The 27,537-nt window shown below is 29.1% G+C and overlaps 1 protein-coding gene across 1 annotated transcript; it reads right to left on the reverse strand.

The window, feature by feature from the left end:
* Positions 1-6,922: 6,922 nt before the first annotated feature.
* On the reverse strand, positions 6,923-13,431 carry LOC112740355 (glycosyltransferase BC10). Its single transcript, XM_025789105.3, has 11 exons — positions 13,355-13,431; positions 12,417-12,843; positions 10,587-10,685; positions 10,403-10,503; positions 9,605-9,676; positions 9,412-9,502; positions 8,724-8,804; positions 8,208-8,267; positions 7,974-8,096; positions 7,355-7,393; positions 6,923-7,225 (listed from the first exon to the last, which is right to left on the reverse strand). Exons 2-11 carry the CDS (start codon positions 12,819-12,821, stop codon positions 7,097-7,099), a joined length of 1,200 nt encoding a protein of 399 aa, XP_025644890.1. The 5' UTR covers positions 12,822-12,843; positions 13,355-13,431; the 3' UTR covers positions 6,923-7,096.
* Positions 13,432-27,537: the final 14,106 nt, after the last annotated feature.

A 27,537-nucleotide genomic window follows, 5' to 3' on the forward strand; every position in this document is an offset into this window, starting at 1 on the left:
GACTTTGAGCTTAAATACATGGTTACATTATTTAACCATAATTATTTTATTCTTGTGTGTTTACTTCTCTATGATTGTAATTTATATTTTGTTTCATCCTATATGTCCAATGTTTAATATATTTATATGCTTGCATATGATTGAGGCCATTATTTGTTTAGCTCACTTATCCAAATTAAGCCTACCCCTTAAGTTATCTTTGTTAGCCACTTTGAGCTTTTAAATCCCATTTGTTCTTTATTTTACCACATTACTAGCCTTAAGCGGAAAAACAATTATACATCCCAATTGAATCTTTGGTTAGCTTGAGGTAGAATTGTGTGTTAATTAAGTATGGAAAAATTGTGGGAACAAAAGATAATAAGGGAATGTGTCATGATAACATAATGGGAATTTGGGTGCCTACTCATGTGAAACTATAGAAAATTAAAAATCTATGTGCATTGATAAACTATGTTTACTTTTATTTAAAAAAATAATAAAATAAAATAAAATCCAAAAATATTCAATAATTAAATAAGGGACAAAAGTACCCCAATGCTAAGTTAAATTTCAAAGATCAATGCATATATGATAAAATCTAAAATAAAGTTGATGCATGAGTATGGAATGTGAAAAGGGAATTTTGGGTAGCTAGGTGTGAAATATAAGTTATATATATATATATATATATATATATATATATATATATATATATATATGTGTGTGTGTTAGGTGAAAGCTTGGGTTAATTAAAGATTCAATTTATAAGCTTACTTAGCCATTTATGTACCATTACCCTTATCGTGGCCCCATTACAACCTTGAAAAGACCTCATGATGTTTGCATTGGTATATTAAATGTTGTTGATTGGTTAGGAGAAGAACAAAAATTAGAAAACATGATTAGAGAAGGATAGAGTGATTGTCCTATACACTAGAGAGATTAGAGTGTACATACATCATCAGTGAGGGTTCAATGCTTAAACTCTATGTTCCCTGTTTTCATGAGCTACCTTCTTGCATTTTTATCTGTTCTTACTGTATAAGAATTGAATTAGTGGAATCTGATCTGTAATTGTCTTGAAGAGCTTATTTACTTTTGACCAAGTGGACAAGAATCATATAGTTGCATTCACATATATATGTTGCATTACATTGCATGAGTTTTACATGTTCCTACTCATTTATTTTATCTCCTTCAACTAAGCATGAGGACATGCTAATGTCTAAGTGTGGGGAGGTTGATAAACCACTATTTTATGGTTTATATTGTGTTTAATTGTGTGGTTTTATCAAATTCTTACCCACTTATTCATATGATTAGCGTGCATTTATAATTCCTTCCCGAAATTACTTCATGGTTGAAAACTTGCTTCCTAGAGACTTTTAATTTTGTATTTTAATTCTCCTTTATTCCATTCGATGCTGTGATCTGTGTGTCAAGTGTTTCAGGTTTTATAGGGCATGAATGACTTGGAGATTGGAAAGGAAGCTTGCAAAAAATGGAAGGAACACAAGAAATTGAGGAGATGACTAGCGAGAAGTGACGCGGACGCATGGCTCACGCAACCGCGCGGATTAAAAACTGCACACGTGACGCAAATGCGTGGACGACGCACACGCGTGGCAAGGCAAAATGCTGGATGACGCAACCGCATGAATGACGCGATCGTGTGACATGCGCGATCTGCAGAATCTGCAGAATTCGCCGGGGGCAATTTTGGGCCCTGTTTTGACCCAGTTTTTTGCCCAAAAAAGCAGATTAGATCCAGGGAACATGTAGAGACAGAAGACAACATTCATTCGGCATAATTTTAGTTTTAGATCTAATTTTACTCCTCTTCTAGGTTTTCTCTCTACACATTCATAGTTCTTAGGATTTTAATTTTATTGCTTTTTGGACTGGGATATTGAGAAGAGTTATTACTTCCGTCAAGACTTCGTCATTCTAGTTTGTTTCCTTACTTGTTACTTACTCTTCTATATCCTTCATTTACTCAGAATTATTATTGGATTATTTTTAGAATTTATTAATACAAGAACTATTTCTATTTTAATTGATCCTTTTGATTATTATTTATCATGTCTTTCAATATTTCCCTTTCTTATTTCGTGGATTTTACAATCATAATGAGCAAGTAGTTCTTTAACTTGATTGGGAGTTGATTGACAGGAGGACCTTGAGTTGGATGCTCAAGAGTAAAATTATAGTTGGGTTTCGCGTTGGGTCGCCCTCTAATCACTGACACTAGTCCTTCCCAAGGGAGAGGATTAGAACTTGTGAATAGAAATTGACTTCCAACTTGCTTAACTTTCCTTTACCTGGTAAAAGATAACTGAGCCAGCAACCTTTAATTATCACTTTTATCTTGAGAGAACTCCATCAAGGATAGGGCTTCCAACTAATCTACTCCCGGTCAAGGTTTTTATTTAAATTACATAACTTCTCAGATTTAATTTCCTATTTATCAACTCAAACCATTTTTAGAAAATATCTGATTAATAAAATAGTACATCTTTCTGCAACTCGTTGCAAGACGACCTGGGATTCATACTCCCAGTATTTTAATTTTAATTTTGTGACAACCCCTTCTAAATTGATAAGCAGATTTTTGGTTGGTTAAGAACTGTACTTGCAACGTATCTCTCATAACAATTTCTTAACTCGCCAGTTTCCGCCACGTCAATGGGTGGAAAGAAGGTGTGTAGGGGTCTCCAATGTTCCAATTATTCTCAAAATTGAAAAGATGCAGACACCGATTGGTGGAATAGCAAAACATAAAAGCAGTAACTCTTTGACAAAAATCAATCATACCAAACTGCCCCTTGAAGAAGAAAAAAAATAAGGGTGCTCAAGCGGACAAAAGTCAGATCATGGTGCTGGAGGAGGAATTGGCAGGAGGATACTTAAAAGAAGAATGGTTCTGGTACGAAAAAGCAAGAGTTCAATGACTCAACTATGGTGATCAAAATACAATATTTTTTCCATTATTTAGAACCTAGAAGATGAATATGGAGTTTTGCATTTAGATTTGGAAGGAATTCGTAATGTTGCCCAGAGGTATTTTGAATCTATTTTTCATTCAGGTGTCATGGAGGACACTACAGATGTTATATCTACTATGAGAAAGAAAATAACAGGACAAAATAACTAGATGCTTACTAGGCCAGTAACTGAGGCCAAAGTGAAAAAAATTGTTTTTTCAATGAATCTATTTTCAGCTCTGGGAGATGATGGTTTTACAACGAAATTTTTTTAATTTTTCTGAAATACTATCAAAGAAGATACAATAAAGGCAGTGATGAGTTTTTTCTCAAGTGGCAAAATGCTCAAATCATTCAACCATTCTCATATTTGTTTGATTCTAAAAATTCCTAATGCTCCGACTATGGCCTAGGTACAATCAATAAGTCTTAGCTCGATTTTTACAAGATTATTTCGAAGATATTGGTGCATTATATATAGTTTATTATGAATAAAGTGATTAGTGATAATCAAAGCGCTTTCATTAAGGGTAGACTCATTAGTGATAAAGTATTAATTGCTCATGATTACATGCACTATCTAAAGAATAAAAAAAAATGGGGATTGGGATATGGGATATAAATTGGACATGAGCAAGGCGTATGATAGGGTGGAATGAAATTTTTTGTGGAAGGTGATGGAACAATTGAGTTTTTGTAATCGGTGGATTAATTGACTTAAAGAGTGTGTAACTAATGTTTCCTATTCTGTTATTGTGGATGGACAACCAAAGAATTTATTTAAACCTACAAGATGTCTCTACCATGTTGATCTTCTTTCTCCCTACTTATTCATTTTTTGTACAGATGGTCTTAGCCATTTGGTCTACAGAAGAGAATAGAATAATGGGCTGGTTGGTTTGAGACTTAATAGGGGTTGCACTTCTGCTAATCATTTATTTTTCGTTGATGACTCTATTATCTTTACAAAATCAAATCCTACCACATGTCAAAATGTTTTGAGTATTCTACAGAAATATGGAGGACTAAATGGCCAGGAGATTAACTTTGAGGAAGTCGACTGTCTTCTTTAGTCGCATTACTCCACAACAAGAGAGGAACCGTCTAGCAGATTTACTCCAAGTGCCAAATATTGGAGCACAGGATAAGTACTTGGGCTTTCCTACAACAGTGTAGAGATCCAAAACATTAACTTTTACTTATGTCAAAGAGAAAATCACAAAGAAATTACAGTAGTAGAAGAGGTTATTATTGTCGGTGAGTGGACGAGAAATTCTTATTAAGGCGGTTGGAGAAGCTATCCCTATCTACACCTTGGGCTCTGTTTCAAACTACCTGAAAAGCTAATGTAATTCTGGTGGGAACAAAAACAAAATAAAATAGAATGCAATAGATCAGTTGAAACACCTTATGCAAACCAAAAATCAGGGAGGTATGGGCTTTAAAGATCTCAAAGAGTTTTTTAATCTTGCAATGCTGGGCAAGCAAGGATGGAGATTCATCACTAAACCTAATGCTTTAATCACTAAAGTTTTCAAAAGGAGATATTTTACACATACAAATTTCTTGAAGACAGAGGTAGGGAGTAGTCCATCATGGGCCTGGTGGAGCCTGCTTGAAGGAAAAAAAATTCTTGAAAAAAGAGTTTACTGGCTGTTAATATCTGGGAGGAAAATTGGGTGGATAAACAAGGACTAATGTTAGCTAGAGAAAACGTCCAATTTCAACCAAATCTAATATGGGTTTCGTAACTTATGATATAAATTGGAGAATGGAACGCAAAAATAATTAGCAACAGTTTTCCAACAGAGATTTCACAAGTCATTCGCAAAATTCAAATTCATGAAGGTGACAAACTGATCTGGAGCAAGGAAAAGAAGGGGATTTAATCGTTAGCTCGGGATATAGAATCGTCTTCCAGATGTTTCATCCTTCGGTTGAGTTGCTAGATGACCGGTTCAAGAACAAAGGACTATGAGACTCCATTTGGGACCTCGAAACTCCATTGAAATTGAAGGGCTTCTATGAAAAGCTATTCACGGTGGTCTCCCAGTTTGGCAGAAATTAAATAGAAGAATTGCAGCAATTTTTAATACATGTCCGCGCTGCAATGGAAATCAAGAATCCATCATACACTGCTTTGTAGCTTGCTCACACTCAAAGCAAATCTGGCAATTAGCAGGAGTTCAAACCAGATCTGGAGAAGAAGAAGATGAGGCTTTTAGAGTCTGGTGGTTGGAGGTAAGTAAGGATAAATGGACGGACTCAGAATCGAAATCGATGAAGTTTAATTGCATTTCTTGTTTTGCAAATTTGGACTGCAAGGAACAAATGAATTTTTTAGAAAACGGAAGCTACTCCTGAATCTGTATGGAGAGAAGCAGTTGAATTAAATGAAGAGTAGTTCCTTCTCAAGACATGCATGCTATGATTTTTTTTTCCTTTTCTTTTCTTTATTTAATATGTTTGTTTTATGTCTTGGTATTGGGTTGCCCCATTTCTAAACTCGGGTGTGTGTTCTTAATGGACTTTTTGTACTTATTTTTATTAATGAATGCAAATTCTACCTTGGTTAAAAAAAAGTTTTTGATAAGCACCGGCCATTTTTAAAAAATTTTACTTTAGATTCTTTTAAAATTAAAAAAAAAAAGTATTTTTATTTTTAAAAGTTATAATTATAAACCCATTCTCTTTTATATTTTCTAACGAAAAATTAGGAACTTACAAGTACTTTTTCAAAATATTTTATCAAACTAAGTTTGTTTTAGAGGCTTTTTACCACACTATATTAGTATATAGTATATAAGAAAGTATAGGATAACAGCGCTTTTTTAAACAACGTAAATAATAAATTAAAAAAAAAGTTAATTTTAATTTTAAAATAAAATCAAATTTTGAGTTAATTAGGTTTAATCATAATTTTAAATCCTTTTTTATTTTTGTCGCAACCACTCTCTTGCAATCTTATGCCACTGCCACCCTGGTGCCCCCGCAACTGCTTTCTTGTTACTTGTTTCTTTTCAACTAAGTCGACTGTTCATTTTACTATGTATGCGGATGATTCTTTTCATTCTAAAGTTGATGCTTACTTACTCCACCAGTGGTAGAAGAAGGTGCGGCACGTTGCTTCTTCAGACGGTGGCATCGGCGGTGAGGTATGTTGGTAACGGCGCGACAAGAAAGAGGAGTGAAGCGACTGCGGTAAAAAGAGAGAAAAGTGCAAGGTGAGAGATTAGAATTATGGTGGATAAATGGGATAGAATGTTTTTTTATTTTAGTGGACCTAGAATGCAGTCCATTATTTACGTTATTCGCACCCTCCTCATTATTTACCTAGCAGAACTCATAGCATATACTCATACTTTGCTATTGACTTGAGAAGAAAGATTTTACTAGTCTCTCAATTTCGATTATGTTATATTTACACCAAAATCAGTCACTAAAATCAGTCACCAATAACATATTAAAAATAAATTAAATCACACATATATTTATACACAAATATATTAGTGACTGGTTTTAGTGTACAAATAACATTTTTCTCAATTTCATATCTATGGCACTACTAGGCTTTATTTTTCCAATGACGGTGAATTATTATTATTATTATTATTATTATTATTTAATTGATAATATCACTTCTGTAATGTATTGTATTGTCTAAATTATTTTCAACCTTTTAAAAGTCTTTTTCCATAATCAAAATGTAAAATAAAATAAATAATGAAAATAGAAGATAATTTCGACAAATCACATAAAAAAAAATCTTTATCGAATTCATCAGTGACAATATCAGTCTTCTAATATTTACCTCTCTTAATATATCTATAGACTTGGTTAGTATAATAGAGTCTAACATAATGTTTCAAGTTTCAAGAATTATGTTAAGTTTATATTAAACTTCAGCTGATTTAATACGTAATAATACATACTAACCGATTTGATGGCTGTAAGTATTTTAAATATTTGAATTAACACAACTTGGATGTCATATGATAGATCAAGACGGAGGCCCAAATTCGGCCTTAGAATTAGATACGAAATCACTCATATATAAATTAAAGAAGGTAAGGTAATTATTTGGTATTATTGACGAAGTATTGCTGACGAAATGAGATGATGATGGTGTTTCAGTTGATTGAATGATTGGAGAAGATGTGCAACAGCTTGTCTATTGTTTGAGGAGTGAATTTCCTAGCAAACAAGTAACATGGCCTCTCAATTCCATTCCATAAGCAAGGCTGTCTTTTAATTTCTTTCTGTAGTAACAACAAAGTAAAACATATATGAGAATGAGATCACAATTTGTTAATTTCATCAATAATATAATGAATAATGAATGCATTTTATTAAATGAATAGAGATCAGAAGAGTACGTATATATATACCTTCATGTTGCTGGTAACGTGCATGCTGACATCAACGGACTGCATTATTGTGCAAATAGAAAGAGTGGTAATAGATTCAAAGAGTTGCTATTTTCTCAAAAAGCTTGCATAAACATTTATAATAAATTAAGTAAAATTATGCTGTTTCTTTTTAATTAATGTATTTTAATCGAGATAATATTAAGTTTAACTGAAATTTATTACAGCGCTCATCAAAATAGTTTTTGACTTTTAAAAATAATCAAATTGATCTCTAAATTTACAAATTGTAAATTTTTGTTGTCTCTAATTTAATTGATGCAACAGATACTAACATAAAGTGTTATAGTATCATATTGGGGATGCCATGTCATGCTGGCACTATAACACTTTATATTAACACTGTGTTATGGACAATTGAATTATTGACAACAAAGACTCGCAGTTTATAAATTTAAAGACAAATTTGACCATTTTTAAAAGTGAAGGACTATTTTAATAAGCGTAAAAAATTTTAGAAACTAAATTGGGCATTACATCATTTTCAATCCGTTTCTTTATAATTAATAGTATTTTCTATTCAAAAAATAGATTTTTTTGGTGTATAAAAAATAAGATGACATTTTCACTTAGGACGAACCGAAATATTGTTCAAGAGGTGGTATGTAACATCCTGAACCCCATATGTCTTTGGATGCCAGCCTCTTTTGGACCAATCAACATGTGTTACTGACCAATTTGCAATTCCACCAGGATCAACAATCTATAAAGATTTAAGCCAATCAGCTCACAGAAAACTGTTAAAAATAAATAGTACTACTTTTAAAATACTTACATTAAATTCTTAAAAAAAAAAAGAAAAAAAAAATCTTACATTGAATAAGGTAGGTAAGTAGTGCTCATCTACTATGCAATATTTCCCTTCAAACCCAAGCTGCATTTTCAAGAATATTCACATTATATATATAAATTACTTAGACAACTTGTTAAAATAGAAGTCAATGTTAAATTAGGCTTTTCAACATAATAAATATTTTTATCCTATTTTTAATAAGAGTTGAAACTACAAATTTTTTCCAATGAATCAAAGAAATCTCTATCTCTGATCTGTAGGAAAACAAAACTACACCATTACAGAGAGAAGATCAAATATAAGACAACTTAAGATGTTTAAATGCAACAACACTTAAGAAAACTGATTAATGATAAAAATTCATATGAAGTTTTTACTTAAGAATTATCAGATAATTCAACAGATTTAACTAATTTATTATCTAACTAATCTGAATATTAACTTTACGTAAATTACAAATAAATGCATGTAAGTTAAGTTTTCATCTTGATTAATACTGTTTTATGACAAGAAGAATGTTGAATTCAGAAACTACACCTTACAGTAAGCTCGAAACTTTGAGTAATAGAGGTTGTCAGCGATAACTACAAGAGCATGTTGCCGCTTCAAAGTAAACCACTGCACGCATAACCAGCCACATCAATACACAGCTTTCTATCAAATATTGAATATTTCAAGCAAGTAATTAAGTAGCTACAACACTATATTTTTGAATAAAGTATATATTTTATTCTTAATTTTTTTTAATTTTATTCTTAATATTTATAAATTTTTTTTATTTTATTTTTAATATTTTTTATTTAATTTGTATCAAAACTATTTTAAATATTTTTTATTTTGTCTATAATATTATTTTTAGATGAAGTTAACATTTAGAAATAATTTTAAATATTAAATTAGACAACTAAATAAAATTAAACATTAAGAGTATTTTAAAAAAAAATATATATATATATATATATATGAGAAAGAAAAAATATGTTTTACTCTATATTTTTTAACACAAAAAATATACCAATCATATCATATACGTACTATTAAAAATTACTTATAATATAGTTATGTATTTTTTTTTTTGGTGACATAATATAGTTATGTATAAATATATATTATTTTATCTATTTTTAATATATATTTTATATTTTATATTTTAATATATTTTATAAAAAAATAATTTAATAATTAATTTTTAGTATATATGACGCAGTTAAAAATTTATATATACCTGTCCACCCTTTCTAAAGTCCTTCATCTGAATTTCAGGTAGCATGTGTCGTGAATACCTACCATTGCCTTGAGGACCAATGTCCTCAAAGCTAATGACGAAAATGTATGAAAGGAACCAAATTATTAATAACAAATTAAGAGGAAGGAGCGCAAATATATTTGAACCCGAAGAATGAAAAAGGAATACATACCACTCTACAAAGCTGACATTTGTATTGATCAAGTAGTCATAAATATAGCCAAAACTGTGCAGTGGTATACAGCTGCAATACCCATGTTAAAAGTATCAGAGCCCTCAAGAAATAAGAATCAGATTTTGACTAAATTTTAAATCTTAAACTCAAAGTAAAAATATAAACATGTGGAGATAGAAGTAAAAGATTTCTATTCCCATTTAAAAAGTATAATATTGTGTATCTACTTATTGGAAGGTTGTTAGATATTCTAATAATAATTTTAGTCATTAATTTTTAGCATAATATATATTTATTCGTCTTTAAAATTTATTAAAAGTTTACATAATATCTCTAACTTTTATTTATTTTAATTTTATCTCAATTTTTTATTGTATAAAATATATTTTTGATAACTAATTTTTTTAAAAAATTAAAGACTAACTTAACAACAATTTCATAAGAACAATATTCAACACAAATAAACCAGACATAATTATCATGTATTATTACTGGATTAGTTTTAAAATTTTCGAAAAACTTAGCTGTTGAAATATATTTGATACAAATAAAAAACTTTTAAGATAAAACTGAAACAAAATAAAACTTAAAATTACTTTTAAAACTTTTAATAAATTTTAAAAATAAAAAATATACTTTGTTCTTAATTTTATTATAATATATATAATTAAAATTACTAGAATAACAATATTTCTGTAATACTTGATAATTTTTCAATAGTATTTTCATACGTAAATAATATTTGTATTTTGCGTTTGAGAAAGAGAATTGAAAGTGTGATAAGCTATATTTGACCTGTCAGAAAGTAAAACAAAGTGTTGGTTATGTGGATCTTGTAAAGCATTTGCAAGCAGTCTCCTCTCTGCATCAAACATAGAAATATTGCCCCAATGCACCTGCAACAAGTAAGGCAATTAAATTTCAATTATCAGAAGCTTATCTTTATAAAAATATTAATTATAGGTTACATTGGATGCACCTCATCACTGGGTATTTCCTGATTAATAAAATAGCGGCTCCTACGAAGAGGTTTAGTCTTGGATGAATGAACATAAACAGAGAACTTCCCTTCATGTCCCTTCCAAAATACACAACACATTACTTCAGGAAATTTAAGTCATGAGTAAAACATTATATTACTTGGGAGTAATGTTACGTGACCAAAATATTATAAATAATAAATAAAAATATATGATTAATAATATTTATATTTATAAGAGAGTGTAAATTATTTTTTTAATTTAATTGATATAATTAATTTTTTTTATAATTAATTATTTTTTTATTTAATTATACTAAAAATTACTTCTAAATTTAATGTGAATTAAATTCTAAAAATTTTTCTCTCATTATTACTATATGCATTTATAATTTTATAATTTTTTTCTTTTAAATAAAAATCTCAAATTCTTATATTTTTAATTTTTAAAAAATCTCAAATCACCTCAAAATATTAAAAAAAAATAAAAACATCTAAAATTTGATTGTTTCTATTTATTGAAAATTATAAAGATCCAAAATTGTTAGTTTATGACCTACAAAATAAAATAATAAATAATAATAAATTAGCACCAATTTATTGATTATAGATATCATTTATATAAAATATAAATATTATACGTATAAAAATATGGATATTAAATTAGAGAATTTAATAACTTCTGTTATAAAACTCATATTTTATATATAGACTATTATAAAATAAAAAATAAAATATAAACAAAAATTAAGAAATAAAATTTTAAAAATAATTATTATCTCGTCATATTAATTAAAATCAATAAATAAAAATACGTATAAATAGTAAATAAAAAATATTAAAATTATGACTCTTTGGTGTACATATAAGATAATTTGAAATATATAACAAGATATATAGTTTAAAATTTAGTAATATTAATTATAAAAATTTATTAATTATGGATATTATATGTATGAAATTATGAATATTATTAATATGAAATTTTGGATGTTATTAATATGAAATTATAGATGTTATGTGTATTTTACCTAACTATAAATGTTATGTGTATAAACTTATGGATGTTATGAGTTTGCTAATTGAATAAATTAATTTAAGTATTTGATATTCTTTTTTCAAATTTGATTATAGTAAAATTTAAAAATATATGTAAATCAAAATAAATCATTTCACTTTGAAAAATATGAAACAAAGTTTTAAATTATCAATGATTTAAAAAATTATACGTTAATTTAAATGTATAATATCTTCAAAAAAAATTAAAATATCTTGAATCATAATTTATTAGTACATATATGAAATAATTTAAAATATATAATAAAATATAGTTTAGAATTACATAATATTAATTGTAAAAATATATTAATTATAAAAATTATGTGTATAAATATATAGTTGTTACATAATAAATAAAAAATGTGCTTTTGTTATTATAATATAAATTAAAAACCATAAATATAAATTATGTATATTCATTTAATAAGAATGTAAATGTAAATTGATAAAATATGTATTTATAATATACTATTTAAGATATACAATTAATGCATGTTTTTATATACAATAAATATTGCAATAAAAATAGTAAGCGCGTGAAAGAATAATAATTAAATTTTGTTCATCTAATAAAATAAAGTTAAAAGTAAAAAGTTTTGGTTGATTTTGGTTTCTAAGTTTGGTTACCAAACTTTTTCCTATTCCTCGTTATACATTCCATTGTAAACGTTTTTTTTTAAACAGCTAAGAAAATGGAACATACATTAAATTAAATATATCATATATATAATGACAAAATAAAATACGTAGTTCAAAAAAAAAAAATCTTACCTGGAAAAACTGATCCCACAATCTCTCAAATGGCAAGGAACCAGGGGTCAAGAACATGAAGGCAATTTTGGGATTTTTTGAAAGACAAGGTGCATTCAAAATATCCCTAATAACAACATGTGATGCAATCTCATCATTTGAATATTTCCTTTCAATAGCAGGCGGTGGAAGATAATCACAATTATCAGGATACTTCTCACACTTTCCACATGAAGAAAAAGGGAAGTAGCAAACCAAAGTTCCTTTTATTATTAACTGATGAATGAAATAATAATAAGCACATGATAGAAAAATGCAAAGAAGTAAAATCATTGTTGTTGGCTTCTTCATTGGAGAACGGTGGCGTGACCTTGTTGTCAACATTTGCATGTAACCCATTTCACTTCCATTGTTTCTCTTCAACATTATTGGTCTTATTTATATCCACCTGCCTCAAACACAAATATGTTAAATTATTCCGACATAACATATTTCATTATTTTACTGTAAAGTATTTAATTATTCTGATAGCTATTTATTCTACTGAAAATATGTATAATTTAGCGGCTAATTTTTTTTGTCAAAGTATATTTTTTATTTTTTAATATTTACAAATTTTTTTAAATATCTTTAATGTTTAATTTTATTTAATTTTGTCATTAACGTTTTTAATTTGCGTCAAAAATTATTTTTGAATGTTTTTAATTTTGTAGTGTTCAAAAATAATTTTGACACAGATTAAAAAATTAAAAATAAAAATAAATATCAGAAATATTTAAAAAAGTTATAAATATCAGAAACAAAAGGCATATTCTAACTTTTGTTTTTAGTATTTACTAAACAAACTCACCCGAAAATTTCTAAAAATTAAAATAAAATAATTAACATAATTTTTCCGTTAAAATAAATGATAATAAATTAACAGGTTGAGGGGAAGAGAAGTGAAATGGCAATAATACCAATAGCGAAGGGAAGAGAAGAAATTCAAGCCAAACGAAGAATAAGCTTTCCTTCAATGCAATAATCTCTCACAAATATCACAAGAGACCGAAACCAAAATCTTTCTCACTCTCTTTAAAAGGACATGGGAATGAGAATGAGAATTTGGTAGGTATACGCTATTACTAATCCCTAAACTAATTATTTGGTTCTTTAAAGAATGATCTTTTTATCAACAACTGCGGCATCAATATTAAATTTGGATCTTCTAAATTTTAAATTTTATTTTAAAAAATAAAATATAATTTTTTATTATTTATTTTATAAATAGTATAAGAAAAAATATAAAAAAATTATTTAAAACTAAAAAAATTATACTTCACCTTCTAAAATAAAAATTTAAAATTTAAAAGATACAAATTCATCCATATTATAAATCAATTTGTGATCTGTTATATAAAATTACAGTGATTACGTAGTCAAAGTGCACCATCCATTAAATATTGTTCTCAATTGACTCAAATAAATTTGGTCTTTAACTCTTTATAAACATTAATGAACCATAATATATAGCTTTAAATGACTTTATAAAAAGACACAATAAATATTTATATCCATAAATAATAGAAGCCAAATATATTTTTAGAAACTAGCTAAATTGATGTTAATATTATACTAGGATAGGTAACCGTTCTATTTAATTTATATTTTTTAGAATTTTTTAAATTTATTCTTTAATAATTCATTTAATTTGTGTATATCCTATTTTATTGTATAAATTAAATATTAATCTTGAATAATTATTTAGATATTTTTAAATAGATTTTGAACATAGATGATGTTTTTTGTGTAAATACTTTTTAATAATATATATATATATATATATATTAAAACTTCGTATATAATTAATAAAAATGACGATGTTATTACAATATAATAGTACAAATTATAAATAGAATAACTAAAATAGGAGTGTTATGAATTGCATAGAACAAATACTTATATTGTTATTATGGCATTATTTGAAAATATAAAAGAAGCAATATAACATAATAAGAGAACATAGTTAAAATATGAATTAAAAAAATGGAGCTCTTGATTACATAGTATCATTTAAAAGAACAAAATAATAGTAGAATGACAAAAACAGATTAACATATATAAAGGAAAAATGAGTACCAAAAAAATAATTTTGAGAAATTAAAAATAAAATATAAAATATAATAATAATGCAATAATTTATTATGAAAAATAAAATAATACAATAGTTAGCTTGCTATTAGAGGTGATAAATAAAGTAGTAGATTATGAATTTTAATTTTTTTTTCTTATTTTTGTAAAAATATATATTTAATCCATTTGAAAATTAAAAAGTAAATGATTAACTTGACACACAGGTTAAAATAGAATTATGGTTTGTTTCTAATTAAAAAAAAAGAGATAATACTCTTTTTTTAATTAATAAAAAGTATTTAAAGATAAGTTGTACTTTTACAATCTTGATCTTAAATAATTGTTCACTTATGATTAAAATTGTTTTATTTTAAATAAATTTAAGTGAGCTTAAAAATTTGTTATTATTAATTTTTATAAAAAAATTACTTTATTAACACTGAAAATCAACCTCTACATTTATATATATTTATATGTATATTACATATATTTTTAATAAAGTAATCTTGAACCAAAATAATCGAATTTTATTTGATACTATTTGATCAATAATAGAAATAGAAAAGATATAAAAAAATTAGGTACCATTATTTGATCAATAAAAAAAATTAGTATAATAAAAATTCTCTATACATGCTCACCAATACAATAAAAAAGAGAAATGCTACTCAAAATTTATTATTTTTAACCATCAATTAGTCATTAATATTTAAAAGTATGAGATAAAATATGTTGTTGAATTACTAAACTTAAAAAATTAAACTAAAAAAATTAAATTAATAATTAAATGATAGTAAAAAATAATAAATTATAATAACCCCTAACATTTTTCTAATAAAATTCTCTGCACATGCATCCTCACTGATTAAAAGACTTTGACCCATTAATACTTCATTAATTATACAACTACATAATCCTAAAACACTTTAACCCCAAAATATAAATAAAAAAATATTTGAGAGATAATACAAAATTAGTCCAAATTAGTCCATAATTATTAATATTGTATATTTAAGTTACAATGCAAACATTAATATTAAGTATTTCAGGTTGAAGTATTAAGGTTTGATTTAGTAAAACTTTTATTTTTAAAATAGTTTTATGAAAGTTAATTTTTTAAATATAATTTTTTAAAAGTTATAGCATCTATATTTATTAAATCAAATTAAATTTTTTTTAATAAACACAAGATATAATAATTGTGTTAGATAAAATAATTTTTAAAATTTAAAAATTTTATAATAGACATAAATATAATATTTATATTTGGAGATGAATTAATATATGAAGTTACATTTATTTTTTTAATTTTGATAAATGAAAATCAATTTTAAAAAACTCCACTTTAAATATTTTTAAAAGTATTTCTATCTTTTAAAAAATTACAAACACAAACACATAATATTTTTATATTCTCATATCACTTCTTTTATATTATTCATTAGCAATTTTCTTCTTCATTTCTTTTATATCCCTTAATTCCAATAAAAGTATCCTCTACAAACTAGTCAATAGGGATGGTAATTGAAAATTTTTTAAATTTTTTCTTTTATACATATATTTTAACTTTTATATATTATATTATATGTTTAACTTTTATATATTATATTATATGTTTACTTAAGCCATCCAAAAAACTATCTTTAATTTTTTAAATTTTAGAATATATAATATCTGAACTTTATTGAGTTGAACATTTAAAAACTCTACAATAATAACGTCCATACCACATTTTATATCCAAATCCCCGTTTTATATAAAGTAATAAAAATGCTTAATATTCATATTTTTTAGGATTACATAAAAAATTTTACATGCAACATTATATAACACCCAATATTTAAAAACTGTAACATCCAAAAAAATCTTTAAAATAACATCTAAAATTATGTATTATTCTCTCTATATATACATTCATCTAAAAGTATAATGAAAATTTATGCAATGAGTTGAAGGGAAGGATCATGAAAATCTTAATGAAGTATCTTTTAGGGACTAAATTGATTTAATGTTGTATCTTTTGAGAATTTATTTAATTTAAAATCTTCTAAGATTTGTTTGTTTGTAACGGGATTAATCCCCGCAATGCAGGAAGTCATGTCAAGAGTTTACCGCAAATTTTGTATTTGGTATATGTGGAGGAACTTCTCAAAACAATGGGACAGCCTCGAGCTAAAAGACTTAATTTGAGAGTGTGCAAGATCAAGAACTCGAGTCGAGTTTGAAAGGAATATGAATAGAGTGAAGAGAATTAACGAGAAGGCTTGGAAATATCTAGGTAAGTGGCCTAAAGAAGCATGGATTAAGGCCTATTTCAGTGAAGTGTCAAAACTCGGTAACATATGCAACAACACTTGTGAATCCATCAATGCAAAGATAAAGTATGATAGAGGAAAGCCTATTCTGACATTGATAGAGGAAGTGCGAAGAATCATTATGAAAAGTATGATTGATAACATACAGAAGCTCATGAATTATATCAAGGAATTCTTCTTCCACTGCAACAAAGTAAACTAGACTCATTGATCAAGTTATCTAAGAATTGGACTCCTCACTGGTCTGGTGATGAGAAAAAGGTTCTATATGAAATTTAAGGATGACTAACTAATATGGTGGTAGACTTGGATAACCATACTTGCTTTTATAGGTTTTGGCAACTGACAGGTACAATTTCTAACTAAATTCAATTCACGTATAAATATCTTCTCTCGTAGTTAGATAAATATCTCAGTGTTCATATATTTTTATAGGCATGCGTTATATGCACCCATTCTTTGCCATTCAAGATTAAAAAAAAATACAAGAGGCCTGGGGAGTACTGCCATGAATGGTTCACAATGGAGGTATGCATAAGAACATATCGATTCAATGTGAATCCAATCAAAAGACAAAAACTGTGGAAGAAAACTGGTTCACTAGCCTCTCTTCCACCATCAATAAAGCCCAAACTAGGAAGACCAATAACAAAGAGAAGAAAGGACAAAGATGAAGGACCCACTGGCACAAAGACAAAGATAAAAATGAAATACAACCCAATTAGATACATATACTATGGTGAGATAGGCTACAATAAGAGAACTTGCAAAAAGAAAATACAAGAGGATGCTGAAGAAAAGGTAAGGCAAATACAATTGTAGCTTACAGTTGTGCATCACCAGCCCCTACTACAGATGGTGCTCTTGCCCTTACCCCTGTTTCAGATGGTGCTCCTATCCCTGCTGCAGCTGACACTATCCCTATTCAAACACTCCTTCCACTCCCACCAGCCAACACAGATGAATAGACTGAAACTTTTATTAGCCAAACTACTCAACTTCCACCAACACAGCAATCACAGAACTCAACCAATGATTGTTAGGTTGAATCTTTATTCAATTTTCATGATGCTATGTTGTTGAAGATGCACATGCTATTTGCTTAATGATGAATACTGTCTAATATAGGGTAAAGTTAGAGGTAGGCCTCAATTCCAAGTCAGCAAGGAAAAAGTAAGAGAAAATGCCTCTTCTTCACATCCTGTTACTCACACACTGGTTAGCGAATCTGCTGAAATCATCAAGGGTAGTAGCTCTACAATAGTCAAGAAGCTTTCTAGTTTGATGACATTTGATGACAAAGCATGATTTGAAGACATAATGTATAGGACTTAGTATTTGCTATTTTGTAAGGGTGAAAAGTTGCCATTTATAAACAACGTGGTAGACGTGGTTTATTTGATAGCCATGATTTTTGTATAGCCATTTAGATAATTTTATAGTAGGCTTTAGGAAGAACATACTGATGTTAGCTTTTTGTGATGCTACTTTGTTATGATGATATTAAGACATTGTTGCTATTTTTGCTTGAAACAATGGTATATGACAGACCAATGATTATGTTATGGTAATGTTATTTCGCTTCATCACTACAAGATTAATATTTATTTGAGGGAATATTTTGGTGGAGGTTTTAAAAACCTCCACAATATATTTTATTTATGGCAATTTTAAAAATCCCACCCATAATTAATTAAAATTCAAAATTTAGGAAACAAATCTCATTTTCCCTTATTCCTGAAATGAAAGGCGTTTAGTTAGCTGAGAGAGTGGGTATGGAACCCTAGGTTTTCTACCGCCAGTTTCGCCGCCACTTCCGTTGCGTTTTCATTGCCGGCGCCGTTACCACTGCCATGTTCATTGCAGTAGAGAGCTTCTGGATCGAGCCACCTCTTCTGTCAACACGTTTTTAGATCAGTTCTCTTCTCTATACTGTCGTTGCTGCCACTGCTGCCACCGCAGTTTCCACCACCGTTGTCGCCACAGTTTCTGCCGTCGATGCCACCGTAGTTGCCGTGGTACAACGCATTTTCAGATCTGTTCATTCCTGAGTTTCTTCTTCAACACTGCTTTCTCTCACTCCAATTTCTCCTTTGAACTGCTGCTGGTACTTCTTTTTCTTCTTCTTCCCAATCAATTTGTTGATATTTCTTCTTTGTTAACAATAAATTCTCGCCTCCTCAGTTCTGATGCAACTTTTGTACTGATACTCCCTCTTGTTCTGTATTTTTGTTATTCTTTTTTATTTGTGTTGATAAGGAATCTTAGAAACGAGGCAGGGAAGACATGATAATTGATAAAAAAATATTAGAATTATGTTATATTAGTTTATTTTCTAATAGAATATATTTTAGGATTGTGTTGTTTATTATATTTCAGGATTGCATTGTTCGAACAAACAGGAATTGGAAAGAATGCCAGCCACGTTTGTTTCTTCAATTTCAATCACTTCTCGATTATTTGATTCTTTTTCATGAGTTTTTTTTTCTACAAGGAAGATCATTGTTATTTTGTTGAATGCTACTTAATTTTGTTTTCTTTACCAAAGTCTCAATGCAATTATCTTATTAACTGAGCCGATTTTGGAGGTTATGTTAGTTACTACTACACGTAATGTTTACAAATTTAGAGCATAGACACTTGTTTAATTTAAAGCTTCAACTTACAACTACTCTAGTGAAGGTTTTGAATTGAATGATTGGTTTTATTTATGTTACCCTTGAGATGATTTCTCTTATGAAAATACATGAAGCGTGTCCATAGATGTCAGAACGACATGCATTTAACTGTTTCTCAATCAATCTCATGATGTGTGTCAGGGACACTGAAAGATGTCAAAGGAGTCGCCATCTCTAAGGTTCCTTTACCTTATCAGCTTGCCTTACTCTTTATCAACATTTTCCTGAGGATCTTGGGATATTAGCATGTGCGCTTTTTTGCTTCCATGGGTCCCATCCCCATCCCCATCCCCATCCCCATCCCAGTGTGTTCATAGGGCAATTTTAACTTTTAAAGTTGCTGCTTGTTTTCATAAGCTATATTATACACTGTTATAAGATAATTTGTTAGTTAAATCTTATTATATAATAATTATATGTTGTTCCTTTTTCTTTAGTTACTGGACACATGTGTGGTAACTCGTGGTTTGGACTAATACAATTTTGACTGTGTTTATGAGACGTGTTGTTTATATGTTTAAAATTAGATGTAAGTCAAAGAATGAATGATGGTTTGAATATTACAATATGGAGTATATTAACTTATTCCATATGGTTTGAATGTTACTTAATTTTGTTTTCTTTAGAAGCTCTATATTGTTATTCTTCTCTCAATATGGGACAAAGGATTTGGGATTTTATTTTATTAATTATTTGGTCCAACAAGTGGTAAAAGTTGAGTTGTGTTATGATTAAGAGGAAACCATTTTGGCATTACTGATTTAGATTTAGTGCTTAGGATTATGCTTTTATTCTGGTTGCTCTGCTGTTCTTAGGTGATTTGATATAATTGTAACTATTTTTTGAAGATAAAAATAATCATTTTATTTTTTCTTATTACTTTTTTGTTTGTTTCCTTCTTACATGGTTTTAATTTCATTAGTTGTTAGTGCTGATGATGTTATTAATTAATATTATTTATTTATTAGAGCAGATCTCATATGAGAAGACAGCCACTAATAATAATAACAGAGGCAGAGTTTTATACTTCACCAGTTTTTTGCTATTGCTTTTGAACAAAGTTTGTTGAGGTAAGATAAGAATTATGATATCAGTTTTAATATTAGTTTTAATTATTTGTTTGGCTTCGAATGCAAGTGGGTTTTTTGGTTCCATTCTTCAGGCTGTGTATGCCTTGTGTAAATAAAATTTCAAATTAATTCTATTAACAAATCTGTTGAAGTGAACTTATGCACCTTTATTCACAAAAAATACGTTGGTATTAGAGGATTAGCAGTTGAGATTTGAGAATAAGAATTTGTAAGAGAGAATTTGTAACATTTGTCAATTTTGTAACTTCATTCATAAAAAACTTGTAACTTAATAATAATTTTTTGTAACAGGTTAAGAAATGAGTGAGAATCAATGGAGACTAGATGTAACTCATAACTAGATGTTCATTATCTCTTACATCTGAGCTATGTTCCTCTAGTTAGATGTGGTTAGAGCGTTAAGTTGTGTTTCTACTAATTTTATCTATCATTTTAAGTTACCTCAATTTTATTTATAACAATCAGAACCAGCTTTAATTGAAGGAGCTTAAAGTCTCCTGAGGAACTGATTGGTTGGTTGTATCATTTTGAAGTACATATTCCTTTTCTATAATATTTTGAAAGGTGATAATCAGTTTCATTTAAGACTTTAGAAGTTCTTTTAATCAGCATATTCTTCTTATTTTATACACAATGTGTCTTATCTTTCTTCCACTTGCATCACCTTTCTTAATCATAGCTAACTCTACTTGTTGGGATAATGCTCGATAATCTATAGTCCTCTATTACTAACTATATTAGTGTACCTTTATACTTAATTTTTATGCCTCTCATAACTAGAACTTTTTTATCTTAGCGTATTAAGTATTAACAAGCACTAGTATTTTTTATTAGATGCTTGTAAAAATAACATATGTATAATGTTATTTTAAAAAATATAATATATATGTTGAAGAGTATTTTAAGAAAGAAAATTAAGTATAAGTGAGAATCATTTATGCTATTAGGTTGAACATGTCCTGATCCATAATCATTTATGTTAGCTTTTTTTTGTTAGAGAGGCCGAGCTGTTGGTATATATGTGGGTCTGTAATATAAATCTAGCTATTGGTATTTCAGGTTGAAATAAACAGAGTATTTTTACGCAATACTTTTGTCGGTTCTCCATACTCCATTTTGCTGTTTCGAGGGTCAATTAATGTTCAGCATCAGGTACATGTTTTGGTTCTCTTTTGGCAGTATATGATGTTTATAAGTTTACTTCATAGATCTTTAAAAATTGACCAATTACTATTTTCTCAGGTTGCAAGTTACTCCACTTCAAATATACTTTATTTATTTATTAATTGGCTAGTGGATTATTTCTGTTAAGTAATTAAATATTTATATAAGGAAATTTTTGTATAAGGAAATATTTATACTAACAAATAATATTTGTATTTATATTAACATATAATTAAATACTTAATTAAAATTTTTGAAAACAAACAGCACTTAACAAATCAACCTCATATAAGAAAAATAATGATATTTCTTGAAAAAAGAAGTTTAACAGCAATTCCAATATAGATTAATGTAGATGTATGTATAAATACAATGAAACCAAACTCACAAATGACGTACCATTTGACCACAGAATGTCATTCTTGGCTACCAAAAAACTCCCCTCATAACTGAGAAACGTGCTTCCACTTCACTCCACCTGTATCCTCACTGTTAATAATTTTCCTCCTCAATATAAATATTTATTACTTCAAATAATAAAGCTTTACTTTCTCAATATAAAGCTTTACTTTCTTACCACTTGTCAAGCAACTTCCCGTCCATTCTGAAATGCTGGGCCTTCTTTATAAACCTCCACTCCACACTTTTTCTGCCTCCATTACTCCACAACTTGAACAACATTTCACCAAAACTATATATAACACATACAAACACTTTTTTTTAATTATTAGTATAATGTCTAATTATTTTTTGTGTATCTAACAGTTTCGTGTGTGTTGATATACAGTCATGCCAAGGGGAAAATGCATTAAAAATCCATTGAAGTTTGTAGATGAGAGGAAAAACAACAATGCTTCTCGTTCACTTCAACCTCCAGCACCAGCAGCATCTGAAGATACCACTAGTGTAGAGGCTAGTGAGGCTCCTTCTCAAGCCGCTGCAAATTCCATTTCATCTAATGGAGCCACACGTTGTTCTAACTCAAAGTCTTCATCTGCTTGGAATGTGGAGATAATTGGTATTAATTTATATTGCGTAATTAATTAATGTGATTAAAGCATAGTTTAAATCATTTATGCTACTAGGTTGAACATGTCCTGATCCGTCATCATTTATGCTAGCTTAAAAAATTGCAACTCCTAATATTTTCAATAAAGACGTTTTTTTTATTTTTCTTAAGACTCTACAAATATGAAGAAGAAGGCTAAGATCAAAGTCAAAGATGTTTGCAACTTACCTAGGAGAAACCGTGTAATTGTAGAGGTTGACGAAGAGGGTGCGGCATATGGTGAAGCACAAGGTTTACTTGCTGGCTATTGTGGTATATTAGCAACTAATGCACATATCTTTCCAATTAGCTTTAAAAAGTGGTCAGGACAAGAAAATGGTGGCATGCCTAAGTCTTTCAAGGATGAGTGCTTTGATACAATGATAAAGGTAAAATCCATTTTATTTGAAACTTTTATTAGTTTAAATAATTATTTGAGGTGTCTCCTAATGATGCTGTTGGTAAAGTTTTGGGGCCTGAACACTCTGGGAGAGTTCGCTGCATGGGCATGGGAGCAGCGCCTACAAATACCTTTAGGAATGTGAGAAGTCGACTTAATGGGATGACATTCTTCACTAATTCAGCTGGATCTTCTTCACCTACTACTGCTGCAACTTTATAGGAAAAGATCTATAATTTGGAGTCCGATTTACATAATTCACAGCAAAAGGTCACTAGTCTAGAGTCTAAGTTGCAGCAATCATTTGATATGATGAAAGCATACTTAATGATGAAGGAAGGAGGAATTCCCGAAGCGCTTGTTGGCTTCTTTTCTTCCTGAGAGGTAAGTTTATAGTAAATTTATTTGTTAGGAATATAAGTTTAGATAGAGTAATATTCATTAAAAGTGGAGTCTAATTATTTAAATTGAACATGTTGTTCATATCATCAATTCTAATTTCTACAACTGAAGATGAATAATAGTAGCTATAGGTTTAAATGCTCTTCAAAATTGATTTGTTAGGCTTATATCGAATCATCTTGATGCTTAACTTTATTGAAATTACTAATAACATCTTATGTTTACATATAGGCTAATGATGCTGAAAGCGAGCCTACTACTCCTTTTGATGCTAGGAGATCAGCTGGTGATAGCAACGGACATCCAAGGACAAATATTTGAAACTTTTATGTAATTGGATAATATTGAAATATTGAAGTCAGTTGTTGTTTTATTTTACTTTTTAAAGAAAAACAGTAATAGTTATGTAGAACAATACCATATGAAATTATGTTTGGAACTATTGATATTGAGAATTTTTATATATAGAGAGTTATATCTTATATTAAAAAATTGTGTTATAAAAGATTTAGTTTTTAAATTTTGATATTAAAAAATAAATTTTAAATTTGAGAATATGTAAATGAGATGAGATTAATGAATGATTTGAAATTAAAAATAAATAAATAACTACAAGGTTTGTGGAGGTTTGAAAATCTCACAAAATAGTTAATTTGTGTTAAATTAAAAAATTAATTTGTGGGGGTTTAAAACTGCCACAAAAGTTTAATATAAAACCCCCACTAAACTCACACGAAACCTCCACTAAAAAGATTGTGGAGGTTTTTAAAAACCCCCACAAAAGATCTCGTGGCACCTTAAATTTTGAAGGTTTTAGAAACCCCCACAAACCATTTGGTGGGGGTTATAAACCTCCACAAATAAGAAAAAAAACTGCCACAAATAAACAAAAACCTTGTAGTGATGTTCTGTGTTATTTTTGTGATTTCCTAAAATTATGTTGTGGTAAAAAAAAGTAAAAGTTGTTGAAGCTTTTGTATTACTAAAATTAGGATGAACATGGCATATCAACATGTTCTTTAAAAGTTTCATCCTATACAATGAGACCATACAATCAAAACCTATATCACAACATCTACTATAGCACCTTAATGTTTCACTAGGAAATAAACAACATACAAAAATTCAGAACAACCACACTGACAATTATTAGTCCAAAATACATTTGCATCCTAAGTACTTTAACTTCAACTTCCAAACTCATCATTCTCCATGATAGGTTAAGTTTTCAGTCAACAAGATCACTCTCCACTTCTGCATCAGTTTCAGTATCTCCCTTTAAACCACCATCAAATCTTTCATACTCATTATCCTCAACTCACCTAAACTAATTGCAGTGACTGCCCTTCTGCAAAAGATTATGTTACAAAAATTTCAAAAACTCACACAGATTGTCAAGAGGTTGAAGAAGACTATATTCATAATTTACCTGGTATCTTGGACAAGTATAGAACAATTTATCTAGATTTTATGTTGTCACAGATTTCTTGATCACTGTCTTCAACCTACAAAATCACATTTGGTCCATATTCTTCCTCCTTATTCGTAGTGAAGAGCTCGAACCATTGCTGTTGTGTGACTGCGACAGTAGCCGACTGCGCCCTCCAATTACGCTACCTATCATGCTGTTTGACAACAATTTGGCCTCTGCAAAACTAATTTATTGCTACAACAAAAATGACATTTATGGAGAAGAACGGATTATGGTTTGTGTTCTCTGGTGCTAATTTGGCATAGTTCCCTAAACATATCTTGTCATCAACCATTGTTTAGCCATGGTATTGCTAACATGTCAGGCTAATGTGCCGCATAAGCAAAACTAAATGTCGTTAGTGACAGAATAGACGGAGAAACTAACATGATTTATTTTATATCTTTCGAGGATGATTTTGATTAATTTAATCTTTTTGAGACCAATTTGGAGAACGTATGATCTTTAAGGGACCAATTTGACTATTTACTCCATAAAAGATAGATTAAACTACCAAAATATTAAAAACCCTAAAAAGCTTCAAACTACCCTTTTTAATAACCCTAATTTTATTCCAAAACTCATTCCACTCTTAATCCTTAGTGAATGCTTATCCCTTCCAACCCCCACTACAAATCATTGTTCCTTTAACAATCATGACGACCCCACCTCCACTAATACCTTTTGTCTCTACCAATGGTCATCATCTCTCCTTTTCCATTTGACCACCACCATTACCTTTATCACCACCAACATCACAAAGAACAAAGACTGAGTTTCCAATGTAACATGATCCCTCTCTCACTTTCCTTCCTACCATATATAGCCTCTCTTTCATATATACACAACTCCTAACTACTTCCACCAACCACCAAACCCTCCAAATCAGATCAACTTACTACTCTTCCTTCAATTCTCCAATTTTCAAATTTTTAATTTATTTTTATGGAAGAGTCATCCATTTCCATCAAGATTTTGTCCTTGGATCTGATGTCTGCCATAAACAAAGACAAGCTTGAGCCTTCTAACGTCTCTTCCGAGGTTGTTGGTGACTTTGACGCCATGATACTTGAGAACTGTCAATTCATGATGGTGCTCACTATCTCGGTGTCAATTTTCATAGGTTGTATCATCGCTAGATTCATATCACAGAGCTCCAAGCCCATTGAGCTTCCTAAGTGCATCATCAAGAAGGAGCCTAAGCCCGAGGTCAACAATGACAAGAAAAAGGTCAGCATCTTCTTTGGCACACAGACCGATATCGGCTACCGCCGAAGGTTTCTCTAAAGTCATTGCCAAAGAGGCTAATGCTAGATATGACAAGGCCACCTTCAAAATCCTTGATCGATTCAATTGCTTTTTTTTCTTTTTGTAATTTTGATTAGTTATTACTTATTTAAGCAAGTTTGATGCTTATGTTTGATAAGTTATGATTATGGTAGCCGAGAAGTTGAAAAAAAAATTTGGAAAGTTTTTATTAGGGTTAGAAAATGGTAATTTAGGAATTTTTATTATTTTTTAGTATTTTGGTAGTTTTATCAGACAAAATTAATCTTCGAGGTGTGGTCGTCACTGCTGTCACCATTACTAGGGTTCTTCTGGTCCTCCTCATCACTTCGTTTGTTTTGGTTCAAAAGCTCGGTTATCCTCTAAATTTTTGCTTTCAGCAATTCATTGATAACTAATAGTTCGGCTATGGTGGGAGGAAGATTAGGTGAATTATTTTGCTTTTTCGCCGTTGATTATAACCTACAAAAGAGGGTAAATAATCGTACCAAAAAAATGATAGTGGGCGCCAAATGTTCCTACGTGGTAAGCCTCGAATGGTGTATAACTCGTGCTGTTCAAGGATATTGGGCTCTCCTTCGCCTGAAGTGGAAGAGGTATATGTCGACTTCAAGAGAAATGACAGCGGCAGAAACCTGCAAAGGCACTCTGATGCTCAAGTTAGTAAGAGTAGAAAATGAGTATAATATTATTCAAAGTGAATAACGTACCTTTTGATGTGGTTAGGATTTGGTATTTATAGAATGTTACCTCTTCAAAGAGGTTGAGATGCTTCCTGATCTTTTGGTAACCACCTTAGTTTGTTTCTGAGTGGGTTGTTGAGACCGAAATTCTCTTAACTGAAGATAAGTCACGTTTGTTGTTTCACTTGAATTTTGATTTATAGATATAATTGAACCGGGCTATAGCTAACGGATCACCTAGCATATGTATATACCTATTGAAATAATTTGAAATCTTAAATTATAAAATTTTGAATTTAAAATTTAGATAGATATAATTAAAATTAACGACTTAATTTAATCCAATACAAATAAACATACTCGTATTATTTTATTCGTATCGTTAATTAAGAGTATTGTTTAATTAATTTTTAAAAAAATTTTAAATGTGAGTACAGTAATACGGGTATATTTATTCATATTGGCTTGAATTAAATCGTTAATGTAAATTA

The sequence above is a fragment of the Arachis hypogaea genome, chromosome 14, assembly GCF_003086295.3.
Source record: "Arachis hypogaea cultivar Tifrunner chromosome 14, arahy.Tifrunner.gnm2.J5K5, whole genome shotgun sequence".
NCBI classification, from domain to species: Eukaryota; Viridiplantae; Streptophyta; class Magnoliopsida; order Fabales; family Fabaceae; genus Arachis; species Arachis hypogaea.

Bases quoted from the DNA above. Each gene is read 5' to 3' on its own strand.
- LOC112740355 (XM_025789105.3), bottom strand. From the start codon at position 12,821: ATGTTGAAGAGAAACAATGGAAGTGAAATGGGTTACATGCAAATGTTG. The intron at 10,504-10,586 runs GTGCATCCAATG...TACTTGTTGCAG, and splicing joins AGGAAATACCCAGTGATGAG to GTGCATTGGGGCAATATTTC. The intron at 8,097-8,207 runs GTAAGATTTTTT...AAATCTTTATAG, and splicing joins ACTTACCTACCTTATTCAAT to ATTGTTGATCCTGGTGGAAT.